This window comes from Populus euphratica, unplaced genomic scaffold, assembly GCF_000495115.2.
Source record: "Populus euphratica unplaced genomic scaffold, PopEup_1.0 scaffold435.1, whole genome shotgun sequence".
NCBI classification, from domain to species: Eukaryota; Viridiplantae; Streptophyta; class Magnoliopsida; order Malpighiales; family Salicaceae; genus Populus; species Populus euphratica.
Window position 1 is genome coordinate 171,906 of NW_011500320.1, and position 27,796 is coordinate 199,701.

Genomic DNA, 27,796 nt, shown 5'->3' on the forward strand with positions numbered 1-27,796 from the left:
CCGGTAACCTCGCCAGCGCGTGACGACGCGTGCGGCAGTTTCCGACGTTCGATTTCGACGCGATTTTCACCAATGGCTTCGTCTCTTCCTCCTCTACACAGTGGTATGGTCAAAATATAATGAAATTCTGACCGGTGATGTTCTGATATTTGCTTATAGGAGGGTCAAGCACACTGACATAATATTTAACGTGGTTCGGCAAAACCGCCTACATCCACAGGAGAGAGTCTATATTATTAGAGATTAGAGAAAGAATACAAAACAAATACATGGAGGAGATAGATCACTTCTCTCTACTCTACTCTGAGCTCTCTTTGCTGCACTTGCAGCTGCTGCAATGGTAGCAAGGCTGCTGTCATTGCCGCTCTCCCTTTCTCTCTTCTCAACATGCACTATATCTCACGAGAGGCTTATTAGGAGTAAAGTAGCAGCCCCGAGCCCATTTCAAACATAATCAAGAGAGATGGGCCGGGTCCAACACCTCTAGTTTAAATGTAAGGATTAGGCCCAATCACAGGGCTCAAGTTTCAAATTATTGTTTTAGGTTCTCTTAATTATTTTTATTTTTAATAAATACATAAACTATTTTTGGCATTTTTTTAGCATTTAAGCATATATATCTTTATTATTAAAAAAATATAAAACACTTTGCTTAGATTTGGTATCCATTTAATTAACCACGAACAATCAATTTTAATTTTAAAGAAACTCAAGTAAACAAATAAATTAGCAAATTTTAATAAAAGTAATGTTTCAACGAAAACATTAGCATTAAAAAAATATAACAAAAACAATTAATTATTTTTTATATAAAATTATTATTAAACCACATAAAATATCTATTAATTATTATTATAATAATAATAATAATAACAATAACAACAATAATATAATAATAATATAAGCTGTCCCAACATAAATTTTATGTAGAAAATTAAAAATTAATATTTTTAAAGCGCTGATGATTTTCTAATTATATACAACTAATAACCCAATTGCACTTTTTCAATGCTAAAAAAAAAAGAACTAAATATTATTTTTCAAGTTTCACTATCAAAAAAATCACAACTGTAACAAGCCAGATTAGTATTATTATTAAATAGTAAAAAATAGTAAGTTGTCCCAACATAAATTCTATGTAAAAAATTAAAAATATAAATTAATATTTTTAAAGCACCGGTGATTTTCTAATTATATACAACTAATAACCCAATTGCACTTTTTCAATGCTAAAAAAAAAAGAACTAAATATTATTTTTCAAGTTTCACTATCAAAAAAATCACAACTGTAACAAGCCAGATTAGTATTATTATTAAATAGTAAAAAATAGTCAGATTATGAAATAGTAAATAGGTTTATTAATGGGAATTTACGGAAAATGATGACTGGTTGCTGAGTCAGATTATGGTCAATTTTGGACAAAATTAGCTGTAAGACTCATCCTCGACAAGTTTTCCGGTCAACGTTTTGGACAAGCTTAAGATTACACCCGCACACATTATCCGAGTAAAACCATGGATCTCAATCGGATAAAATTTCAGTCATAAAAAATAAAATATTCTGTCTCCGTTCAAGGTCATGTTAGAATTTTATTTTTTTTATTCATTTGGTCAAATTTATTTTTAAAATACAGATATAAAATTTACTTAAAAGATTAAATGGGTGTTTATTTCTAAGTTTTAAAAATATTTTCTAAAAAATTAAATTTTTTATTTTTTTATGTTTTTAAATTACTTTTATATACCAATATTAAAAATAAATTTTAAAAAATAAAGAATATTTTAAAAAACAGTATAAATATATTTGGAGCATTAATATTATTGAATTTTTTATTTTTTATTTTTTATTTTCACGTAATATTCCAGCTTTGCACGTGCTAATAATAAAAACAAAACACCGGTCATTCTTAAACGAAAAGTACAAAAAGCATCACGAAAGCAAGAGATAACCATGTTGTCCACTTTTCTAACAAAACATTATCTATCATCTCCGCACCTCAAACTCATAATTATCTTCTCGTGATTAATATTATTGAATTTTTTATTTTTTTATTTTCACGTAATATTCTAGCTTTGCACGTGCTAATAATAAAAACAAAACACCTGTCATTCTTAAACGAAAAGTACAAAAAGCATCACGAAAGCAAGAGATAACTATGTTGTCCACTTTTCTAACAAAACATTATCTATCATCTCCGCACCTCAAACTCATAATTATCTTCTCGTTTGAGACCGCAGCAAGCTCGGGTAGAAGGACCAAAGAGTATTTCAATTTAGTGATATGTGATCCCCATATCTTGAACTTATGTCAATTTAGTCCCCTTAGTATTTCAATTCATTGTCATCGTTGATATTTGTTATGAAAATGGTGGATTTTTCCATTAATATGCAGTCTACATAAAAGCATGTAATGGGTATTTTGCAAAATTAAAAAAAGTTCAAAGTGCTATAACCTGCATTATATCATAAAATTGGGCGTGCAGCTTACTTATATCTCATAGCCAAATATATATATAAGAATATATACGGGCCATGGGGATTAGTCGTGGTGCGCGCAAGCTGGCCCGGACACCCCACGTAAATAAAAAAAAAAAAGAATATATATAAGTTTTTTTTATTATTAATTTTGATACAATTTTTCTCAACCACATACATTATCAAAACATAACTATAATTATAGAGAAAAATCAGAATCATAACTATAATAGACTTCTAAGCTAAAGGTTTGCAATTAAAATGATTTAGATATTGTTTGAGAAGTACTAAGATAGCATTTGAAATGATATTCATGATGCTAATACGTAAATAATAAAGCAGGAAAATTGTGAAATTTTAAAGATTTGTTACCATTTAAAACCATCAAAAACTAAAAATATTATAAGGATAGATAAATTCTTGAAATACTTTATTTTTATTTATTCATGTCTCGACTTATCAAAATACTAGTATAATCCTTTAAACAAAGAAAAATTAGAAAACCTTATTAATACTAAATAATAAAAGTAAACTAGGAAAATTATTTTCTTTAAATAGGAATTTTTTTTAAAAGGGTAATAATATTGAATATGAAAAAAATAGGAAAATAATAAAATTAATTAAGAAAAATATTTATTTTTCTAAAAAAACTCTTAAATTAATTTTCCATGAAAGAAACTCTTCCTCATGTTTAGATCTTAGTAAAAAACCATCATTTACCATGAACATTCTTTTATGTGTGGTCTATTCCATCTTTAGCTCTTCATATCGAGAAGGTATAAAAATCACAAAATAATAGGTAGTTTACACAAATGATAATTTTTGCTCATTACTTTATGATAGAAAACCGAAGAGAAATAGATGTGAATAACTCACCGCCCTAAATATATAATTAAATCACCACTTTAGAGATATAAAGTTGAGGAATAAGTCCACCACTCACAAAGAAGATATAGAACAAGATAGGTTGTTAAAAGACCAAGTCAAAGGCTTTTCATTTAATTTTTTTTAAAAGATCCAAATACATAGTTTGAATCATCATTATATACTTTGAAATACCCTTCAAGTCTAGAAAAACACTAAAATAATGTAATTAAGACCCAAACAAATAACTTGGATAAAAAACTAGATAATTATTAATTAGCACATATTTTTGACTTCGTAAAAACACAAACAAACATTTAGAAAGATAATAAATTAAAACTGACATAACTTATTATAGAAAACTTCAATGCATGCATGGTTGAATAATTTAAAAAGATCATATTCTAAAATTAAAAACCAAATAGGATAAGTTTATTTTCTCATGCAATAAAGATATACAAATTCGGGCTCAAAGTTGGCATATGAAACAACAATAAACATCATCAAGAACTTCATTTATTTATATTGTCATACCAAACTTAAGTAGCTCAACATTAGTAGAACCATTTGAGGAAACTCCTGTATTAAGTTTTCTTGGTTGAGAAAAAACTCATCCTCAAGTTTAGATAGCTTTTTTCTTGATCTTATGGATGTTCTATCAAAATACTTCCATTATCTTTTATAAAAACTTTGAACTAGAGTCCCTTAACATTAATTAAATTACTTTCTATGCCATAGATGTTCCTTGAATTATCATAAAAGAACAACTCAAATCCTTCACCTTTATCAATTTTATTATGTTCAAAACTAATGAATATTGTTTCTAGAACATTGATAAGTTTGCTCCTTTTCTGTCTAAGAACGTCAACTCAGACCCCGTTAATTTCATAATTTTTTTAATCACATATGAAGCACATCCTTCATAATTTTTATTTTTTTTATCAAAACTCATTTTAGAACTACCTCCTCAACATGCATCTTAATTAATGTAATAAGAACTTTATTGGCATACTTAGGTTCATCATAGACTTAGATTTTCATATCGAGATATTCTCCTTCGATATCATCTTTGTTATCCTTATTGAATTTTGATGATTGATTTCAATCAATAAAAGATCTAGAATCATTAAGATTTTTAGTTGCATCATCATTTTTATATTGTTGAAATTTCACTTGTATATATCAATCAAAAAGCTACCTTAAATAACCATTTTCAAGAATATCTTTAGATCAAATTCTCCATATAGAATTCTATTACTTTTTTTTTTATGTTTAAAAGAAGAACAATCACTAAAATCATGGTGTGGTTTACGAATGAAAGGATTAATATCCTCACCATTATTGTCTTAATTATTAAATTAGTCAAAATGTTTTTGGAATTGCTGAAGTTGCCTTTTTATTTTATCAATTTCAAGAGTACAAATATTTATCTTAAATTCTTACACATGATATCCACGAACAACCATATTTATAAATCTAAAGCTTTGATAATAACTTGATATTGAGATGATATGAAAATTGTAAAATGAAACATCAATCACACAAATGATAATTTTCACTCATCACTTTAAAGTATCAAATTAAAATGAACATGAATAACTCACCACCCTAAATATATAAATTAAATCACTCATAAAAAAGATATAAAAATTGAAAGGTTGTTAAAAGGCTAGGTTAAAAACTTTTCATTCAAAATTTGCTAAAAGATCCTAATATATGGTCTGAATCATCATTATATACTTGGGAGCAGTGAGTTCTGATATATATCTTCTATGTTCTCTAACCAAAACTAATAATTATTGGGCTCTAATACCAACCGATTTATACAAAGGAAAGGAAATGAAGTTTGTTACAAGTCAAAACTCTCAAAAATAAAAAACACCATAGCTATAAAACAAAATACCTAAAATATTCAATTTTTATTTATCCAAGTTTCCACTTACCAAATGGCTACCACAACCTTTTATATATATATATAAAAAAAACTAGAAAACCTTAATAAAAATTAGCACCTGTACTTATAAGAAACCTAAACATACACTTCAAACACTATTTTAATAGCAAACCATACATGCCACAAAAATTAATGCTAACAACAACTCCTATGCAATTGGCAACACCAATAAACAAAATTCAACATACATAATAAGAAAAAAAATAAATGAAAAAAATATTATCTTTAAATAGAAAAAAAGAAAAATATATATTATCATAAAAAAAAGCTTATGCATCAATCTTCTCATGTTAAAAAAAACTTATCCTCAAATGCAATCTTTAGTTAGATATTATTCTCCATTAAAATTTCATTTTATATACGGGTTACCTTATTTAGGTTCATAACTTAACACTTTTATGAAGGCTTTTCCATCATGGATCCCTAACATAACATTTTTGTGTGGATTATCTTATCGCAAATCTCTAACATAACATTTTTGTTTGAGCTTCCCTATCATGGATTCCTAACATCATATTTTTGTGTGGGCTGTCTCATTATAGGTTTCACCATTAAAGTTTCAGATAACATCAATTGATGCAGATAAAAACAACACACTAGTTTTTAAACGCTTGTTTAACGAGAGGGAACTTTCTTATCCCTTTTTATACAAGTTTGTTTTATTTTACAATATCTTCTAACCATGATTATTCTGTCATATGTAATAAAGCAAAATACCTACTAAGAATCATTAAGCTCTAATATTAATTGACTAATTGTTGTATATAAGAATGAAAGATAAGATATTTGTTATAAATTAAAATCATCAAAGACCAATCACATCATAAGCATAGGGAGACTCTCAAAATTAATTTTTATTCATTCAAGTCTCATCTTGTCAAAAGGCTATTACAACATTTTATATAGAAAAAATTAGAAAACTCTAATAATATTAAATAAGAAAAACAAACTAGAAAAAACTATTTTTATTTAAATATTGAAAAAATATTTTTTAAAAATATATAATAATATTAAATAAAAAATAAAATAAACTAAAAAATATAGGCTAATGCATTGTATATAAACAATTTTAATGATTATTAACATACGGGGTATTATAGTAGAAAATATAGTAAAAGGATGAAAGATAAGAAAATAAACAATTGGAGGACCAAATAAAAACATTAAACCGGAAAAAAACAAATGACAAAAGTAAACCCTCATCTATGTTTAGATTGAACACTTTTCTTTTCTAGCAGTCTTACCTTATTTTCCGAGACAAATCCAGCTTTGACAACCGATAATTTTGCTTAAAATTTTCCGCTATAAATCCTTATCTATGAATCCTTTTATATTATAAATAGCTGATTCATTTCCTTCAACTCCAAATCCAACAGTTTTAGGGACCGCTGTTGTTGTTGTTGTCGTTGTTGTCGTTGTTTTTGTTGTTCCTACTACTGTGATGGGGAAGGTGGCAGTAGGAGCGGCGGTTGTTTGCGCGGCGACAGTGTGTGCGGCGGCTGCGTTGGTGGTGAGACACAGGATGAGATGTTCAGGGAGGTGGGCCAGGGCTATGGCGATCCTAAGGGAGTTCGAGGAAAATTGTGGGACCCCTATTGGGAAGTTAAGACAGGTGGCTGATGCTATGACCGTTGAGATGCATGCCGGCCTTGCATCTGAGGGTGGTAGTAAGCTCAAGATGTTAATCAGCTATGTAGATAATCTTCCCTCCGGGTAATCAACTATTAATCTTACTAAATAAAACATAATTACTGTTATTTTCGTTTTCATTTCCCATTTAAGTTTACTTGTTTAGTATTTAATTTTCTAGAGGGATATTTATAAATTGATTTCTGAAGTAATGGATTGTTTTTTAATTGTTAATTAATCGTGGGGATTATTTTTTTGTCCTGAAAAATTGCACCTTTCATGCATTTTTTTTTATTGTGGACCTTTTTTTATATGCTATATGCTACTGAATTTTGAATCTTTTCTCTAATATCCTGATTCTATTTGTAATTTTATTAGTTATTAATGTTTTGATGATTGTTGTGTTGGTAAAAGAGTTCTGCTTTGGACTTGAAAAACGAATTTCGTTTTGATGTGTTTTTAGGGAATGAAGTAGGAGTTCATAAATAAGATTGTTTAAGGGTGAGTTTGATTAACAGTTGTGAACTTGAGTGTATAAACAAGAATCTTTGAACTCTTTTGTGTCCTTTGAATTTTAGTGGAGATGGGTTTTCTTAGATGTAGATAGTTCAAGAATTAACTTTTTATTAGTGAAAGGCGTATTCTTTACTAATCTTGAAATCTACCTTTCTCCAATTAAGCTTGACATGTTTCGCATGCTTCGGGTAGGATTTGTAAAAATTTTTAGCCTTTGCTTTTAAGTTGCCTAACGTTGTCTCTTTTGTAGTTCCCTCTTTTTCATTCAATCAATAAATGCTTTCTTTTTCTTTCATCAATGGTTTGCTTTCTTCTTCTCCCCCTGTTTTTTTCCCCGTTGAATGGAACTTGGAATATAGCTTGCTGTTCGAAGCTTTGCTGCTACATTTTGCTTTTTACAGCTTATATCTTAATTCTCATCCTTGCTTTTCATATAGCTGTGGCTAGGAAATCTCCCGGGCAGTGAGTTCTCTTATGTTGTATTAGTATCTTATCACGATATCTGATTTGATGAAATTTGGAGTTTTTGAAGTGGGAGGTCATTTCATTTTTAAACTGATAAGCAAACAGCACTTAATTTATATTGAGTTGATAGATTCTGCAAGGTTTCTTTTTTGGCTGCTGATTTGATGTGTTTCTTATGGAACATGGATTCTTTATGATCAGTTGGTGGTACTGTACTGCTGATAAAGGCTGGCTTTGTGGTCTACATAAATATCTTATTATGAACATCCATGTTTTATAATCAAATAAACTTAAGATGGATTTATTTGAGATTTATCATGTTGTAGGTTAAATTTTCACTCAAATAAAATTCTATGCTGGTCAACTTAGTAATGATCAACTTGGAAGAATGTACAGAAATTTCTGGGATGTGGTATTCCTTTCAATCGTTCAACCATAGGATTGTTTGGTTGATGAACTCCTTTTAGCTGCAGATAGCCCTTTTAAAATTGTGGATAAGGTTTTTTAAGTGCTGAAAAATGAAAAATTAATGAGTGACAGAAGACAAAAGAAGCTTTGATGTTCATACAGGAACACGAAAGATGTTGCTTTTCTGTGAAGAATTTGTTCCTGAGAGAATGCAATTTCATTTATCAAGACTTTTTATATTAACTAAATGTAATTACCACTAAATGGCTAGCTACTTCTGTGCTTAATTTTTCAGAGAAGAGAATGGGTTGTTCTATGCATTGGACCTTGGCGGAACAAATTTTCGAGTTATACGGGTACTGCTCGGTGGGAGGGATGGAGGTGTTGTCAAACAAGAGTTTGAGGAAGTTTCAATTCCTCCACACTTGATGACTGGATCTTCAGATGTAAGCATCACTTCAAACTAGTCTATCAAACTTAAACTTGCTTAGAATAGTTAGTGATCTGAATATATTGTATACGGTGGTGATTTCAGGCACTATTTGGTTTTATTGCTACAGCGCTTGCCAATTTTGTTGCCACAGAAAGTGAAGGTCTGCATCCTTCACCTGGGAGACAAAGGGAGCTCGGTTTTACCTTCTCATTTCCAGTTAGGCAAACATCAATAGCATCTGGAAATCTTATAAAATGGACAAAAGGCTTCTTGATAGATGATGTGGTGAATCCCAATTACCCTCACTTGCCTCCCTCCCCCCTCCTCCTTTGGCCATCTGTTTTCATTGCATTACAACAGTTTTTTCAATTACAGTTATGTTGGTTTTTATCTTGGTGCATATCTGTTATGAGAATAAAAAACTCACAAGAAATTGTTTTACCATCTAAAAATGTCAATGTTTTTCCCTTTACCTGCTCCGCTTCTTTGCGTTACATATATTCCTTTTCATCAGTGAACAGTGACAAAATTATTAAAGCATTCCCTAAGGGGTACAGGTCATATGCAGTGTTAAAAATGCATTAATAATATTTTGGAGCCATTCTATGTAACAAAGCATATAATAGTTTGTCTTTTTATTGTGAGACACATGCAGCTGGCAGTTGAACACATACATACCAGTACTTGATTTCTGATGGTTTTGGTCACTTAAATAGAGAAACCGATCATTAGCATCTGAAATTTACTAATTTTGGTAGTGATTGTTTTCTGATGTTCTGGATATCACTCTGAATTTATTATTAGTTTCTATTGATCTGTGAAATCTTAGCAGTTAGGTATGTTCCTGCTTAAACTCTGTGGGAACACATGCCAACCATGTCAACCAAGCTTCAGGAGCAAAGGAACTTTCTATCAAAGCATTCATTTTCTTTCAAGTTCCTTTTGCTCACGTGTAGTCTGCATAATTTAGTTGGCGAGCATATATCTCTACAGTGTGGAAAGCTCAAATTAACCACTTGTATCTTACTTACTCAGAGTTATTAACTCTGCCTCATGTGCTCAACATTTACTTCTAAAAGCAGACAGTTCTCTAAATATAGCCTTGTGAGGGTATATCCCTGATATTTCTGCTCTGGAAAACGTTAAAGCAAAATACTGTAACCAGCACTTAGACTCAAGATTGCAATAGCTTCAGTCAATAACTGTACCTTCTTATTCTGCCAATCCTTTTTCACCTTGTTGCTCACTTCTTCCTGGTCCTTAGGTTGGACAAGATGTGGTGGGAGAATTAACCAAAGCCATGGAAAGAATTGGACTTGACATGCGCGTGTCAGCTTTGGTAAGTAATTTGGTTGCTGTCCCTGGGTTCTTTGTTTGGGTGTTTTCTATTAAATGGCAAAGAATGTGATTTACAGTCCAGTGCTGATGGAATGGGTGCTTAATGCGTAATGCATTCACATGTCTACATAACTAAACAAATTCTTCAACTTTCTGAGCTGATGTAGGTCAATGATACAATTGGAACATTAGCTGGAGGTCGATACCACAACCCAGATGTCATTGCTGCTGTAATATTGGGTACTGGAACAAATGCAGCATATGTAGAGCGAGCACAAGCAATTCCTAAGTGGCATGGTCTTCTACCCAAATCTGGAGAAATGGTTGGCATTTCATATACAATTTCTCCTCTTTTTTACTGTCTTATGACAGGAATGCTTACATTTAATAAGCATAACCTGATACCTGAACTGTTTCTTATTATAGGTTATCAACATGGAATGGGGTAATTTCCGGTCCTCGCACCTTCCACTAACAGAATATGATCAAGACTTGGATGTTGAGTCTTTGAATCCTGGCGAACAGGTGATGCTATAGTCCTTATTAGTTTTGACTCATTGATCCTTATAGAGGTGGTTTAATGTACTTATAAGAGCTTTGTCATTATTGTTTGCAGATTTTTGAAAAGATTATTTCTGGTATGTATTTGGGAGAAATTGTACGCAGAGTTCTACTGAAAATGGCTGAAGAGGCTGCCTTTTTTGGTGATATTGTTCCACCAAAACTGAAGATTCCATTCATCTTAAGGTCTGCCATATATTTTTGTCTGTGAGCTGTCTGCCATGTATTGAGTTTGAAGTTTTTGGTCCTTTTCCTGTTTTGAGTTGAGATGGCTCGTCATTTCATCTTGATCAACCCAATGCTGTTGATGTTGTAACTAATACAAACTTGCACTGCTGTTAATATGCAGGACGCCTCACATGTCTGCAATGCACCATGATGAATCTTCAGATCTGAGAGTTGTTGGAAGCAAACTAAAAGATATTTTAGAGGTATTATGCTTTGCCTATTGTGTTTGCCTTCTGTATCATTCTATTTGCCTCTTACATGTTGACATGCTTTCTTAATGAGAAAAAGAGATTAATTGTAATTCAGCATAGAGATTGCTTGAAGTATTCAAGTTGGTATGATATGAAGTGATACTGGGGAGATTTTATTTGTCCCCATCTCATCCTCATGTTTTGGAAAATTTCTTTGCCATACATTCATTTTCCTTCTCCATGCAAAACAAGGACCGCTATTCCACCTCACTTTGATACATATCTTTCTTTTTGATACCATTTTATTTCAAAAACTAAAAATGATATCTGCTTAAGGTGACTATTTATCCCAAAAACTTGCATAATAAAATAAGAAAAATAGTAGTTTATACACAATAGGTGAATGGTGGTTCCAAAGTTCAGTTATAACTCTCTCTTCCATTTAACTTCCAAATTACCTCATTTTCATAACTCGTTCAAAATAAATTTCTTTGTGGTTACTCTGTAAGAAATGTAAAAAATGAAAAGGAAAATGTAAAGATGAAGTTGGGTGAAAGAGATTGAACCTAAGAAAACAGGCTGACTCAATCTGTGCGATGCATTATATGTATAAGAGGAAATTAATATCAATAACTATTTAGGTTAGTTTTGTGTTGATGACTGTATGTGTACCAACTCTGCTTCATCTTCTGTCAAGAAAATTTGATGGTTCTTGGAAACCTGCCACATTTGGCTTGATGTGAACCAGGGTTATAGGGGAGTCATGATGTTTTCCATTTTCAATTGCCATCTTTGCTCTTCTCCAACTGCAAAAATATTTCATTGTTTTGTTATGTAATCGAAAGTGCACATTTCATTTTTGCTTCCTTTTGTCCCCTAGATACCTCATACCTCGCTGAAAATGAGGAAAGCTATTGTCGAACTATGTGACATTGTTGCCACTCGTGGTGCCCGCCTATCTGCTGCTGGGATTGTAGGCATCATCAAGAAATTGGGGAGAGACACAGTAAAGGATGGTGAAAAGCAGAAGTCTGTGATAGCAATGGATGGTGGGTTGTATGAGCACTACTCTAAATTTAGTACCTGCATGGAAAGCACTCTCAAGGAGTTACTGGGAGAAGAAGTTTCTGACAACATTGTCGTTGAGCAGTCAAACGATGGCTCAGGCATTGGAGCTGCTCTCCTAGCAGCCTCGCATTCCCAATACCTGGATGTCGAGGAATCTTGATGATAACCCCTTACATTAAGTAGTGTTACATTTTTGTTTTTTGTATATTATCAATCCCTCTACACTCGACTTCAAATCATTTAGAGCTTTTCAACCTAGTTCTTGTGATGATGCCAGCGAAATCCATATTTTGTGGTAGTAAGTTGAGCAGTAGATCAAATACTCTTTTGAAAAGTGCCATTAGTGGTCCCAAGCTTCAGTGTAGGAGTCTGTCACACTGCTCCTCTTTACTTTTCTCTGTCATTTACATGAATTACACAATAAAGTGGGGGATGTAAAACAATTATTTGAGTTGTTATATTTGACGGAATATTTTTTCTATGGTTCCGATGGAAAATAAAGTGAATTTTTATGATCATGATTTATTTCCTGGATCAACACGTGGTAGGCTAGAAGCTATCTCATTGCCAGATATGTTTTGTTCGTTAGACGAACTCTTTTTTGACCTGCATGCATGACTGTTCTTTGTTGATCTTTTGTTGGTGGAAGCCAGGGGGCGAGTATCTTGGGTTTCGCCTTTACATGCGTGCGATTTTAAATGGTGGCCTCTGGCTGTGGGAGAAATTCACAGGTGAAATTATTGTGAAGGGGGCGCGCGCACCTAAATCCATGTCTCATTATCAGAGCCCCGAACTACTGTCGGGCCGTGCTTGGCATCAGAGATTTAGAGTAATGGTGCTTGTTTGCTTTAGTACACTGTATATATTAACGGATATCATGCATCCCAGCTTGGACAGCGGTTTTGAAAATATCGTGCAAGCTACAGCATTGCAATATTGTAGCTGCCGATTTTATTCTCCGAAGATTTAGATGGTATCTACTATCTTAGACTTATACTGGCTCATTATGTGCCTAACTATGCAAATTTTACAATTTGAACTCAGAAATAACACTCCTTGTTCTTAAGGTAAGCAGAGAGTAGTGGTGATTTCTGTGCATAAAGCAGAGTGATCAATTATCAGATGCCAAAGTGCTGTCACTTTCTGATTGCCTCTCGCGTTTTGAGTTCTTAAGCAAAGGAGTGGAATCATACTCACTTCCAATGTTCTTCATTCCATAGACCAATGGATGGTTCCTTCCGAGTAAGATTTGCAAAACCTCCTTCATGTGAGGCCTAGCAGAAGGAACTTCGCTGGTACAGAAAACCCCCAATAGGAAAACATTGCTCATTTCATCCACGTAACAAGGTTCCTTTATCTCCTCATCTAAGGCATCGACTATAGTTTTTCCTTCTTGCATGTGACGCAATGCCCATTTGGCGAGGCCTGTATGCTCATCACCATAATTTGCTGCTTTTCCCGATGTTAGTTCTAGAAGGACAACCCCAAAGCTATAAACATCGGTCTTCTCATTTACTCTAACTGTTTGAGCATACTCTGCGATTCAAGTTATAAAATAAGAAACTTCAATATTAAGTACTGGAAAAGAAGGGCAAGGAAGCAAATACACAAGGAGAAGACCTGAAGAGTGATCTTTTACCTGGAGCTATGTAACCAAAGGAACCGGCAACAGCTGACACGGTAGCAAGTTCTTCCTGCTTAATCAGCATCTTTGCTAAACCAAAATCAGCAATTTTTGCATTAAACTCAGAATCCAACAAGATATTGCTTGACTTGACATCTCGGTGAACTATTGGGGGAGAGCAGTCGTGATGCAGGTAGCACAGACCCTGAGCAGCTCCCACTGCTATCTGCAGTCTCTTCGGCCAGTCCAGAACAACATGATTTACTGAAGCTGATGCACTGTTTGATCGCCTTGCTGTATGCAGCCATTGATCGAGACTATGATTCACCAGATACTCGTAGACAAGAAGTTTCGAATTGTCATTGACAATACAACAGAGCAACTTCACTATGTTCAAATGCCTTATTGTACTCAGTATCTCAACTTCTGCAAGGAACTCCTTTTCAAGTTTCTTCTCCAACGGTCTGTTATTCCAGATTCTTTTCACAGCAACAACACTCGAGCCATTTGCAGCAACACGATATACTTTTCCTGATCCACCGCTTCCTATCAGGTTGCTTTCTGTCAATCCTGACAATATGTTTGATTCAGTGAAATTCAACCTATGGAAGTTAATGAACTTCCATTCTGAATCCGATCTGTGGTTTCTCTTCCAGTGAACTCTGATAATGATGAACGCAAATAACAATGCTAACAGAAAAGCTGTAATCAAAGCACTTAATATCAAGGCTGGGAGTTGGGTTGATGTTTTGCTTGATTTTTGGGGTCTGGAAATGCAAACCTTAAGGTATAGCGATGGCCTACTTGCACAAATACCAGGATTGTTCAAGAAGCTACTGGAATATGCTGCATTTTCATACTCAGCTGGGATTTTTCCCACGAGATGATTTGAAGAGAGATTGAGATATGTAAGTCTCAGCAAACCGAATTGAGTTGGAATGTCGCCAGAAAATTGATTATCTGACAAGTCCAGTTCGAGCAGGTGAGGTAGGATAGCAATCTCCTCCGGAATCTGTCCAGAAAGTTGGTTTTGACTGAGGTTTATAGTAGTTAAAGATTTCCATGAGATGATGTCAGATGGAAGTGCTCCGGTAAGCTGGTTCTTATCAAGTAAAAGAACCGTCAGATTAGGAAGAGCTGTTAATTCAAGAGGGATAGTGCCAGTAAATTGGTTATTGCTCGCATTGAAGACTACGAGATTCCTCCAAGAATTCCCTTCAATGGAAATACTCCCAGAGAACTTGTTGTTACTTATCTCGAGCCGTGAAAGACTAGTTGACACTTCATTAGGAAGCTCTCCAGTGAACAAATTATCACTTATCATCAGTTGTTGCAAATTTAAAGCTGTCCATAAACCAACAGGAATATTGCCAAAAAATGCGTTATTTGAAATTCTTACTATAAGCAAACTACTGCAATTCTCAAGTGATTTTGGCAACTCTCCACCGAGCTTATTATCAAAAGCTACCACTCCCATTAAGCTACCTCCATGGCATAAATATTCAGGCAGGTTCCCTGTAAGCCTGTTGGTAGCAACCTGGAAGCCTTCAAGGGCTGAGTATCGCCCAAGATCTGGAGGGATTGGTCCTGATAAATTGTTGCTAAACAACGCAAAATCTTTCAATGCGGGAAGACGACCAATGCTTTCTGGGATTTCACCGGATAACTGATTGAAGGACAAACTCAAACCTGATAATTTGTCAAGCTTCCCAAAATCAACAGGTATTGTCCCAGTCAAATTGTTCCATGAAAGATCGATGACAATCGAGTTCAAAGCCTCAACAACCTGAGGGATCTCCCCAGATAGCAAGTTCTTGTAAAGAAACAGAAACTTCAAATTCTTCAACATGAACAAGCCGTCTGGGATACTCCCAGTCAATTCATTCTTTGATAAATCCAAGCGCTCCAATGCCACCATTTCCCCAACCATTTGTGGGATCTCGCCAATCAAATTCGCTTCAGAAATCCACAATTCCCTCAGTTTCTTCAGCTGGGTGAAACTGGAAGGCAACTTTGATGGAAGAAACCCATTGTGAGCCATATATAACTCTTCAAGTTTGGACAAGTTTCCGATTTCTGCAGGGAAAGTACCATCAAACAGATTATCATGAAGATAAAGAGTTCTTAGCTCTGGTATCCGCCCAATGGCAGCTGGAATGTTGCCAGTGAAGTTATTAGCACAGAGGTTGAGGTACGAGAGCCGAGACAAACTGTCAATATCATCAGGAATGGTGCCAACAAAGTAGTTTTGAGAGAGGTCTAAGATTTCTAACTTGGAAAAGTTGTAGACAGCTACAGGGAACTTTCCAATAATGCTGTTATTGGAAAAATTAAGAACTTTGAGGTTCTTAAGGTCAGAAATAAAGGGTGGGATTTTTCCAGGGATGTTCATGTTATCAAGAAGGAGCTGAGTGACGGAGTTATTGGTGCAGGCCACTCCTGGCCAAGTGCAATGAGAGGAGCTTGATGGGGTCCAACGGTCGAGAGACGATGGATTTTGCCAGTATTGCTTCAGTCTTAGTAGAATGGCTTGTTCTTGATCATGGAGCTGTGGGTTTGCATGATCGAGAAAAAGAAGGAAGAGGGCAAGGAAGTGAAGTGAGAACATAATGGGGTTTATTTTCAACATTTTTTGGGAGGTTCGGAGTCTGTTGTTCTTGCTGAACTCTGTTATTCAAGATGAGCTGCCGAGAAAGACTTGGCTCCTGTTCTATTGAGCAGCCTTTGATTTGACACCAAAACCTGAATGGCAATAACTCTGAAACTTCAAGCGTGGAATTAATTTAAGTTAGGGGTGTGAAAAAAATTAAAAAATTTAAGTTAAGTGTGTGAAAAAAATTAAAAAAATTATTAAATCGAGAAAATTAAAAAAAAATAATTAAGCTTGATTTCAGTTTTTTAAGCTTTAAATTAAAAAAAAATAAACCAAATCAAATTTAAATTGAAAAAGCCAGGTAAAACAAAGTTATTATGGAAAAACAAAACCAAACTAAAAAAAATTAAAATCAAGCCAAACCAAAAAATTAAACCAAACCAGTTTAAATAATTTTTTTTTTAAAAAACTAAATCAAACCACACTCAAGCCAATTAATTTCAGTTTTTTTTAATTTTAATTTAATTATTTTTAACCAATTAATTTCAGTTTTTTTTTTAATTTTAATTTAATTATTTTTATAATAAAAATCAAACAACGTAAAAAATAATCATCCATATCCGAAGCTGAAGTGGCTTTTGCTAGCCAAGCTTTTTCGGTTTGCACGGCACACAATAATGGAGCAGACTAGCAGTAATGTATGCCCCACTCCAAGACGTTGGCCCCCATTGCTGGATCCGTCTGTCTGTATGAACAAGAGAAGTTAGAACCTTTGATCAAGGACTCGACCAAACTAAAACGACGATCACAGTCAAGCTCCCACAGAAGCACCAACCAATTGTTTTTTGGTTAACAGTCTAGCTATTAGACGACTTCAAAGCCGAAAAGTCCTTCCTCACGCCTTGTGGAAAACGACAGTCAACTTTCTAGATAGAGAAAAAGAAATTTTTTTTTCTGAAGTCAAAGCCAGCCAACCTCTTTTGAACACTTTGCATGGTCAGCACGCCAAATAGAAGACTTTGACGCAGACGGGTTTTTACAACAGTAACTAGAGGATTTATGCATTTTTACTTGGATTGGAGACAAGGAAGGACAAGAGCTGGAAGAAAATCAACACACGCACTCTTCTGTATCTTGATTCGTGTGTTGATTATTGACTTTTTTAACCAACCAAAAATCAACACACGTACGAATCAAGATGGAAGAGCGCATGAACTTCATTAGCCTAAATAAACGACGACTAGGGTTTTTCTTTTTACAAATTAACTAAAATTATTCTTATATATATTTCTCTCTCCCTTAACCACAGATTTATTCAATAAATATAAAATAAAAATAACTAAAACCTTGCAGCAGTGCATATCCTATGCTTGGTCCTAGATAACATCTTAGACACGAACAAATCACCATATTTAAATTTTATATTAATTTATAAAGGGTTCATACTATTATTATGACAGATTGTGAGCTCACATATATAATTTTAATTTATTTTTATCTATTTTTTATATTTTTTTATATTTTTTTCATTATTTTTCTTATACCTTTAAACTCCTACAATTAATCATGATATATTATATTTTTTAGATTTAAAGTCTTGCTATTCTACATCCTCACTTTATTTTACAAGATTTGCTATCTGTCTCCTCCTGAATTAAGTTTTTACTGTGTAATTTCATCTTCTTAAAAAATATAAATGATTAGGTGATAATATAATTGATTGAATGATTGTCTAATAGATTAACTCATGATATAGGAAGATTAAGTTTAGTAAGGATGTTTAATGTTTAACAAACATATATCAATTAATATAGGTTATTGGAAAAAATAATAATTCATATTTTTGTTTATATCAAAGATAACAATCATTTGTTTGTTGACATTACTAAAGAAGGCTATCGTTTAAGAAAAATAACATCTTTTTTTTTTTTCTAGAGTTTTTATTACAAGAAAATTAAATAACAACAACAACAAAAAAAAGCAAATAAAACAACAAAAACCCTCCTTGTTTCAAAGCTTAATAGCTAAAACAAAATCATCTACATCACTCAAAAAGTATCGGATTTATCCATCTTCCAAGTCGCCTTCATGTTCATCACTAAACCTAGAATTAGATAACGAATGCACATTGAGTTGCCAATATATGGGCCCGTGGTCCAATTTTATACTGTATTTCATATATTTATTGAAATTTGACCAGTCAATTTTCAAATTAAATTATAAAATAACACTAAAATTCACACCAATGGCGCTGAGGATCAGAGATTGATCATTGTGAGAGCCTAATTAACTCCTTTCATAGAAAATTATGAATAAGAATTTGGGAATTTATATGAATATCAGTAAAGAGAAACATAATGTCATCTATAATGATGCTTAGATGCATATATTGCTTATAATTTTCAAAAAAATAAAATAAAATCGTAACATTCTCATCTCATAAAAACAAAATATATGATAGAAAAACCGTAAGCTTAAATTTGATGAGAGTTGATCCCAGAAGCTTGAATTCCATTAATACGACATTCCTCCAAGATCAAAGATGTAGGCTTATATGCTAAGATTAGAAACTAACATGCATGCGTAAACAATTTATGACCATCTCCCTGACAATTCCGAATTAAGAAACTCATAATTATAAGTTCAAGATAAGAGTAAGATAATTGTACTATAGAAAATAAGATTAAAAAAATGGGACTTCCCAATAACTCCTTCCACATCAATAATGTCAAAATCATTAAAAAAAAAAACACTTCATTATCCTTATTAGTTTTAGTTTCTATTAATAAAGCTTGCAGAGCTTTAGAATTCCTAGTTTTTCTAGGGTTCAAATACATTGCAAGCTGGTTTTTTAACCAGAACTAAAGTTTTAGGTAAACTCTTTCAATCTTTAAAAACAACATATGGAGAGATTGGAAAATTATGTTCAAGGAATTTGAAACAATCCAAGTGCAAGTTTCAAATCAAGAATTAATAGAAACACTCTTAGTTTTTATACTGTATTGTTATCATAATCTAATTTTTAGGTTTTCCCTAAAATTATTTTTAAAATTTAGAAGGAAAAAAAATACTAGCAACTTGGCCATAGCAGGTTAACAAAGTTTTCAAATGCATGGAGTAACCAAATTAAAATTTTAAATAAAAATCAAGAACTTAATTATATCCAAGTTTGAAAGACAATGCAGACATAATGTCGAATTAAATGATCATTGGATAAATTTACATCAAAATTAAGTCTAAGAACTTGATTAAACTTTTAATAGGTCAATTTGATTTAATCATGAGTCTAATTAAGGGTTTAATTAAATTTAAGAATCAATTTGAGTCAAATTAAAAGATTTAGTTAAGTGCAAAGACTTAATTAAACTCTTAATGAGTCAAATTAGTTTTTATTAAGGACTTAATTGGTGAAGAATTAAGATTGAAAGCTTAATCTGAGAATAATTGACAATAATAGAATTTTAAAGGACAAAATTTAATTTCTCCAAACTTAATTAGATGAAATCATGAATCAAATTGTAAGAAAATCAAAGTTCGAGGGGGTCAATTAAGAGATTGAAGAAATTCATAGCCAAAGATCTTTTTGCAAAAGGAGTATGAATTTGGGGACCCAATTTAACTTTAAACAAGGGTGAAATTGAATAAATTAAAAGTTTGAGGGTCAATTTCAGATAAAATTAAAAATATCTAAAATCAAGGATCAAGATAAAAAAGGGGCTAAACTCAAGGAATAAATCATTTTGAAACTTGGCGAGGGTGAAATTGAATTGATTCTTAAAATCAAAATTTAATTGACTAAATTAAAAGAATGTTGAAATTAAAAAGGGATTAATGACCTAATTTAGGCCCAAAACCCAAAAATATTACCTACTATTTCATTAAAATAAAACGATGTGTTTTAATATTGTTTTGACAAAAATAATATTTTTTTGTTCAAAATGACGCTGTTTTGACTAACAAAAGCAAAAAATAATAATGCCTAATGACATGTTGTTTGGTATTGTTTCATCATCCTCTACCTTTATGCTAGAAATATAAAAGACACACATCTTCACCCTTAAACTTTGTACTACACCTTCTATAAAATTTCAAGACAAAAATTATATTTATATATATATATATATATATGTATATATAGTAATTAAGAAATTAAATAAGAAATATAAAGGAAATAAGGAATGTGATTGAATTTGTAAAGAAAATGAAATAATAAGGGTCAATGTATAATTAAAAAGAATGGGGGCTATAGATACCTCATTCATTCCTTTTTCATGACCAATTAGAAACTTACAGAAAAGAGGGGAGAGTGCAGATTTTTTATGAAACCCTCGAAATTTATTATTTAAATATACAGATATGTAAACTCCCATGTAAACTTAAAATTGAAAGTGATATGATCTCAATGAATTATGAAAACCAAGATAAAAATAATAGATAAATAATGATATATAATGGAAGGGCTAATCTCCATAAAATGAATTTTGGTTTAGAATTTATAAAGATAAAGAAACTGGTAATGTGTTTTGATAGATAAAATAATGATAAAAATGATAAAATATTTCTAAGAAATAAGTGAGGTAATAAAAAATAATTTATAATAAGGGATAGTGCAATGAAAAGGGCAGGACTAAAGGTGTAAGCACTAATAATGCTCGATAAATAAATAAAGATGAATATTTTAAAATGAATATATTAAAAAATAATAAAATGACCTTAAGGGTTTATAAGGATAATTTATATGATTTTATGTGAAAATTGAACAAAAAAAATATAGATTGTTGATGAAAAGTTATGAACTAATCAATTTTACATTAAAAACAAAGCTCTCAATCCAATTGTAGGACTAGGATGCAATTTTACATGAAGTCTATTAATATGTTTTTCTATCTTGGTTAAAGATCTCATCTTAATCAGAGTTCTATAAAGATTAACGATTTAAACAAAAACAAACTAGAAAGTTGACATGAAAAATAAAATACAATACATAAAGGCATAAATGAGGGATACAATTATAATTATAGGTAAATATGTGATTAACACTTAAAATTGTATTTTTATCAAGGTTTTATATCATCATTTTGCACTTGAAGTATCAATAACTCCTTAGCTAAAACATGTTTTATAATAACATATCTAATAATATAAGATACCTTTAATTTATAGTAAATGCTCATATTAAATGCAGGCTTATCACATAAATTAAGGGACTGATTGATGTGATTAACTATTGAAAGTGAAAAGACAAAGAGAGGGCTAAGCTTAGAAAAGAAATGTTGGTTTAGTCCAAACTAGAACACTGTTTAGCTATTGAGTCATCTATGGAGTTATAACTTAGATTTAGGTATGATCTATATGGATGGAAAGCTAGACATGAGCCTAAAACTTTTATACAGAGTAAGGTATGATCTATATGGATGGAAAGTTAAGACATGAGCCTAAAACTTTTATACAGAGTCCAAGATTCAAAAAGACCATTTTCAAGTTCAAATTAAAGCAACAACAAAGAAGTTGAAATCTATCCTATAACCCAGATATTGTTCAGTGTTCAGCCCATATCTCGAGTTCTAAAAGTCCAAATGACCTTATTTTTTTTGAAAAACTGAGACAATTTCCTAAAACTTTTATGAAGATAGTCTGGTTAAATTTTGATGTTAGCAATGACATTTTGTTCAAACAAGAAGATAAAGATTGTTACCAAGTCTAAATATGGCCACCCACTCAACAATTAGTTAACAAAACAATAGTTTTAAATTATGACCTATAAAAGGAGGTATTTATCATGCATTTAGGCATCTTGGTTTGCAGATCAAGATTATGCTCTTGCTTTCTCTCAATGACCTCATTTTTGTAATGCTTAAGTACTTAAAAGTGCATTTTTATTAAGATTTTATATTATCATTTTATACTTGAAGTATCAATAACTCCTTAACTAAAACATGTTTTATAATAACATATTTAATAATATAATGTAACTTTAATTTATGGTAAATGTTTATCTTAAATGTAGGCCTATCACATAAATGAAAGGATTTATTGATAAGTTTAAGTACTGAAATTGAAAGGACAAAGAGATGACCAAACTTAGAAAAGAGATGCTGGTGCAATCCAAATTGAAACACTGTTTGGTAATTGAGTTATATCTGAAGCTGTAGATCTCGGATTTAGTTCCACTTTATATGGATGGAAAGGTAAGACACATGTCTATAATTTTCATAGGAGACCAAGATTTAAAAAGGTCATTTTCAAGTCCAAATTATAGCAATAACGAAGAAGTCCGAATATACTTTGCAGCCTGAACATTATTCAGTGTTTGACTCATATATGGAGTTCTACAAGTCCAAATAACTTTATTTTTTTTCCTGGAAAGCTGAGATAATTTTCTAGAACTTTTATGATAGAAGTGGTTCTAATTATGACATTATCAATGATGTTTTATTCAAGAGAAGATAAGGATTGTTATCAAGTCAAGAGTTGGCCACCCACTCATCAGTTAATCATCAAATTAATAGTTTTTAATTTTAGCCTATGACAGGAGGCATTTGCCATGTATTTAGGCATCTTGGTTTCCAGATCAAGATCATGCTCTTCCTTTCTCTCTTTGTATTTTTTGTAATGTTTATGCTTTGCTTTCAAACATCTACAAGTATTAGCATTATTCGAATAAGGTAACTAATATAGTTATGTTAACAATTTATAATTGGATTGGAACCTCCTTTGTGTGTAGTTTTCATTTGAGTAACAATAGTTTATATTATACTTGTTTGAAATACCATTAGTGGATCCTCTAACCTTGATATTTTTTGTTATCATTGTCTAATCCTTGTATTGATCTTCCATCTCAAAGTTCTCATTAACTTCTTCTTTTTCTTCTTTTTCTACTTCTTTATTGTTGTTGTTGTTGTTGTTTATAATTTATACAATTAACTTCCCTATGGTTCGACCCCGGTCTTGTCAGGTTATTTATTACCTTGACACTCTTGCACTTTAAGAGAAGACATCAAATTTTTGGTCATGTCAAAGGATCACCTGAACCAGCAACCTTTTCAACCTTCAACCTAATAGCCCTTTTAGCCTTATATCCACGACAAATCAACCTTTTCTTCTTAACAATCATCAAGTGCAAGTATGTCTTTAAAGGATATTTTAAAATCCTTGGCCACCAACACACAAACATTTCAATAAGAGATGAGAGCAAGCATTCAAAATCTGGAAAATCAAATATCACAATTGGCTTTTTTAGTGATAAAATAAAGCCCAACAAAAGAAGATTATCGTCTTAAACTAAAACTAATCCTAAGAAAAATTCAAGCGCTATGACTTTTAAAAGTGACAAGGAAGTGCAAATCAAGACAACAACCAACACCTAATAAAGAAAAGAGAAACCAGCTGAGTCATCGAATCTACCAGCCAACCAACAAGGTAAGTAAAAATTTTGCCTTACCAAATTCTAATATTTTAATTCATCCCCCTTTTCTTGGCTGGTTTGTGAAATAAAAAAATAATGAGATAGAGAACAAAATCTTTGAAACTTTTTGGTAGGTGAAAATAAACATTCTATCATTGGATGCAATCAAACAAATTCCATGATATGCCAAGTATCTTAAAGAGTTGTGTACCAACAAAAAAAGGCTAAATATTAATGAGAAAATAAAGGTTGGAGAGAACATGTTCGCAGCCATACAAAGAAAATTGCCTCAAATTGGAAGGACCCATGTATGTTCATTTTACCCTGTGTGATTGGAAATTGTAAGTTAGAAAAAACTATGCTTGATTTGGGAGCATTAATTAATATCATGCCACTGTCATTTTACAAGGATTTGAATTTAGGATCTTTAAAGAAACAAAAACAATAATTCAATTAGCTGTGATGTCAAATTCATACCTTAAAGACATTGTTAAGGATGTTCTAATTAGAGTAAATAAAGTGATTTTTCCTGTTAATTTTTACATCATTGACATGAATGATGCGTTTGCTTTAAATCTAACTCATATATAGTTAGGTATACAGTAAACCCCGGTATATATATATATATATATATATTTGAGAAAAAATGTTCTCGAGAATTGAATAAATTAATTGATATGACTTGTACAAATATAAAACATAAAAATTGAATCTTTGATGAAAAATCACAAACCAGCTAATTTTACATTATAGCATGTAACTTTCAATCTAGTAATCAGATTAAATTGAAATTTTGCGTGGAGTCTTATAAATTATTATTTTAACTTAGGTTAAAGTTTCAGAATTTTTAGAGCATGATAAGAGTTTTTTTCAAATAAAAGAATAAGTAGCACAAATGAGTGTCTAGAAATTTCCCTAATTTCTTTAGGGATCAAATTGAAACTTTGCCCAAAACAAACCTCTTTATAAGTTGCCACCAATAAAAAGAAAAGAAAAGAGGGAGTGTGCTGCCAGCTAAAAGAAGAAAAATGTGAAAAGAGAGCTTTTGTCATTTTTATGGAAATTGCTTGAAAAAAAAATGTAAGATAAAAAAGAGTGTTAAGTAATTAAAGAGAGGGTTTGATGCATTAGGAGACTTCAAGGAGTTTAAAGATTTTAAGTTTGCTTTTAGAGAAGGAAAAATTGAGCTTAGAGGAAGTATGAAGGGGATTTTGATTCAACTTGTTTTGGCTTTTGATTCTTCATTCCATAAAGGTAAGAAAACTCTCCATAATGATCCATTGTGTTGTTTTTCATGTTTATTCTTGGATTGAATAGAATTGGTATTATGTGAAAGTGAGTTCTTGATGTTAGGGTGGTTTGAATGCATGCATTTTTATTGATTATATATTTATTGAGGGAATAAATGTTTGGGCTTGTCATTAATTAGGTTAATTTGTAAAAAACAAAAAAGGAAGAAGAGAAAAGAAGATTGAGGGTATAAAGAGTGGTTTCCACCTTGGATTTATTATTAATCCCTTATTATGTTATGAGTATATATGATCTTATTATGTTGATTGGTGAAATTTTATACATTGATACTTAGATATTATGATGTGTGATTATGGAACTCTTAGATAAATAGAAATGATAGATGTAATTTGTGAAGTTACACTAGTGTATTATATGTTGGCATGAAAAATATAAAAGTAAAACAAATAAATGAGTTAAAGTTAATTAAGTGAAAAGTTAAAGAATTATCATGTCACCATTTTTATTTGAGTTAATGTAATTGGAGATTTTTGATGACTTAAATGGATGAATTGAGTTTGGATGATGGAGAAATACTAACATTTAATATTTTTAATGTTATGAAATATCCAGAAGACTCTGAATATATTTTTCATGTTGATGTAATTGACCCCATTATTTAAGATGACCATGAGTATAATTTCTTGAAAGATGAGTTGAACTTTGTATTACAGCATAACTAGATAGGTAGGGCTCCGAAGCTTGAATTGAAATCTTTACCCAAACATTTGAAGTATGTGTATTTGGGAGAGAATGAAACCCTACCAGTGATTATTACAAATGATTAAATCGAAGTCCTAGAAGAAAAACTATTAAAAGTTGTCTAGCCAAAGACAATAAAAAAGATGCTCTTAAAAGGTAGCCTAAACATGATGTTACACCACAAATAATAAAAATTGTTTTTTTCATTTAATTGCTTTATATCTCAATTTAGTATTGTTTAATTGATATTTCCTCAACCATATTTTCTCTGTCAGACTCTATTATCTTAGGTAAAAATATGAAGCACATCACAGGACATATCTAACATTAAAAATAAATAATATTACAAAAAAATAAGGACAATTTTCCCTTCTCTCTTTAAAATGTTTAACTATAAATATCGAGGTTGATGTTCATATATTAAGTGTGGGGGAAGTAATGTGCTTTAAAATGTTAGTGTTTTTGGACTAAAAATTTTGTTTTTGAGGTGTTTTTCAATGATTGAAATGTTAATATATTTAACAAATTTTTAGAGGAGCTAAGAAAAAATCATAAATTGAATGATGATTAAATTTCTTAAAATTGTGTAATCAAGCTATTTTTTTTAGGAATTAGGTAACTGGATTTAGTAGACACAAGTCTATGAGATTCTGAGTTTTATAACCAACACATCCACATCGGTTTCTAATTTTTTTTCATGTGTGATTTTTTTCCATCAGTTTTGTTCCTTTAGAAGTTGCTCTAATCAAGACCATACTTTCACACACACACACACACACACACACACATATATATATATATATATATATATATATATACATGAACATAATTTAAGCATTCCTTATTATCTTATATAGCTTAGCAAAATAAATTTTTCCCATAAAACTCCTTTTGAGTTAATAGGCTTCTTTAATTATAAACTCATATTACAAGCCGTAAAACACATAGTATCTTACCCAAACCGTAGAACTAACGAAGTCACACATCAAGAGGGGTTCTACTATCTTATAGCTCCCGATTGGACAATCTTTTTTCGTACAAGCTACAGCATTGCAACCTTGAAGCTGCCGATTTTATTCTCTAAACATTTAGATGGAATCTACTATCTTATACTAGCTATGCAAATTTTACAATTTGAACTCAGAAATAACACTCCTTATTCTTTAAGGTAAGCAGAGAGTAGTGGTGATTTCTGTGCGTAAAGCAGAGTGGTCTATTATCTGATGCCAAAGTGCTGTCACTTTCTGATTGCCTCTCGCGTTTTGAGTTCTTAAGCGAAGGAGTGGAATCGTACTCACTTCCAATGTTCTTCATTCCATAGACCAATGGATGGTTCCTTCCGAGTAAGTTTTGCAAAACCTCCTTCATGTGAGGCCTAGCAGAAGGATCTCTTCTGGTACAGAAAACCCCCAATAGGAAAACATTGCTCATTTCATCCACGTAACAAGGTTCCTTTATCTCCTCATCTAAGGCATCGACTATAGTTTTTCCTTCTTGCATGTGACGCAATGCCCATTCGGCGAGGCCTGTATCACCATAATTTGCTGCTTTTCCCGTTGTTAGTTCTAGAAGGACAACCCCAAAGCTATAAACATCAGTCTTCTCATTTACTCTACTTGTTTGAGCATACTCTGCGATTCAAGTTATAAAATAAAAAAACTTGTTAATATTTGGTACTGGAAAAGGAGGGCAAGGAAGCAAATACACAAGGATAAGACCTGAAGAGTGATCTTTTACCTGGAGCTATGTAACCAAAGGAACCGGCAACAGCTGACACGGTAGCAAGTTCTTCCTGCTTAATCAGCATCTTTGCTAAACCAAAATCAGCAATTTTTGCATTAAACTCAGAATCCAACAAGATATTGCTTGACTTGACATCTCGGTGAACTATTGGGGGAGAGCAGTCGTGATGCAGGTAGCACAGACCCTGAGCAGCTCCCACTGCTATCTGCAGTCTCTTCGGCCAGTCCAGAACAACATGATTTACTGAAGCTGATGCACTGTTTGATCGCCTTGCTGTATGCAGCCATTGATCGAGACTATGATTCACCA

General features: G+C 31.9%; 3 protein-coding genes across 3 annotated transcripts; 1 reads left to right on the top strand and 2 right to left on the bottom strand.

Annotated features, from left to right (window-relative positions):
- The first annotated feature begins 6,554 nt into the window (after positions 1 to 6,554).
- LOC105113590 (hexokinase-1-like) lies at positions 6,555 to 12,648 on the top strand. The gene is made up of 9 exons (XM_011009818.1): positions 6,555 to 7,006; positions 8,607 to 8,757; positions 8,847 to 9,029; positions 10,009 to 10,083; positions 10,250 to 10,405; positions 10,509 to 10,607; positions 10,699 to 10,829; positions 10,993 to 11,074; positions 11,943 to 12,648. Exons 1-9 carry the CDS (start codon positions 6,735 to 6,737, stop codon positions 12,288 to 12,290), a joined length of 1,497 nt encoding a protein of 498 aa, XP_011008120.1. The 5' UTR covers positions 6,555 to 6,734; the 3' UTR covers positions 12,291 to 12,648.
- Positions 12,649 to 12,972: 324 nt separating this feature from the next.
- Positions 12,973 to 16,536, bottom strand: LOC105113591 (receptor-like protein kinase 5). The gene is made up of 2 exons (XM_011009819.1): positions 13,770 to 16,536; positions 12,973 to 13,666 (listed from the first exon to the last, which is right to left on the bottom strand). Exons 1-2 carry the CDS (start codon positions 16,381 to 16,383, stop codon positions 13,242 to 13,244), a joined length of 3,039 nt encoding a protein of 1,012 aa, XP_011008121.1. The 5' UTR covers positions 16,384 to 16,536; the 3' UTR covers positions 12,973 to 13,241.
- A 10,348-nt stretch (positions 16,537 to 26,884) lies between these two features.
- On the bottom strand, positions 26,885 to 27,790 carry LOC105113594 (inactive protein kinase SELMODRAFT_444075-like). The gene is made up of 2 exons (XM_011009823.1): positions 27,482 to 27,790; positions 26,885 to 27,375 (listed from the first exon to the last, which is right to left on the bottom strand). The coding sequence occupies exons 1-2, from the start codon at positions 27,549 to 27,551 to the stop codon at positions 26,885 to 26,887; spliced, it is 561 nt and encodes a 186-aa protein (XP_011008125.1). The 5' UTR covers positions 27,552 to 27,790.
- Between the last annotated feature and the right edge of the window lie 6 nt (positions 27,791 to 27,796).

What these genes read in the sequence shown, in the direction of transcription:
- LOC105113590 (XM_011009818.1), top strand. Translation starts at nt 6,735, where the DNA reads ATGGGGAAGGTGGCAGTAGGAGCGGCGGTTGTTTGCGCGGCGACAGTG. An exon ending in GCTTCTTGATAGATGATGTG is followed by an intron (nt 9,030 to 10,008) that starts GTGAATCCCAAT and finishes CCTGGTCCTTAG; the next exon opens with GTTGGACAAGATGTGGTGGG. An exon ending in TACCCAAATCTGGAGAAATG is followed by an intron (nt 10,406 to 10,508) that starts GTTGGCATTTCA and finishes TTCTTATTATAG; the next exon opens with GTTATCAACATGGAATGGGG.
- LOC105113591 (XM_011009819.1), bottom strand. Translation starts at nt 16,383, where the DNA reads ATGTTGAAAATAAACCCCATTATGTTCTCACTTCACTTCCTTGCCCTC. An exon ending in CTTTGGTTACATAGCTCCAG is followed by an intron (nt 13,667 to 13,769) that starts GTAAAAGATCAC and finishes CTTGAATCGCAG; the next exon opens with AGTATGCTCAAACAGTTAGA.
- LOC105113594 (XM_011009823.1), bottom strand. Translation starts at nt 27,551, where the DNA reads ATGCTGATTAAGCAGGAAGAACTTGCTACCGTGTCAGCTGTTGCCGGT. An exon ending in CTTTGGTTACATAGCTCCAG is followed by an intron (nt 27,376 to 27,481) that starts GTAAAAGATCAC and finishes CTTGAATCGCAG; the next exon opens with AGTATGCTCAAACAAGTAGA.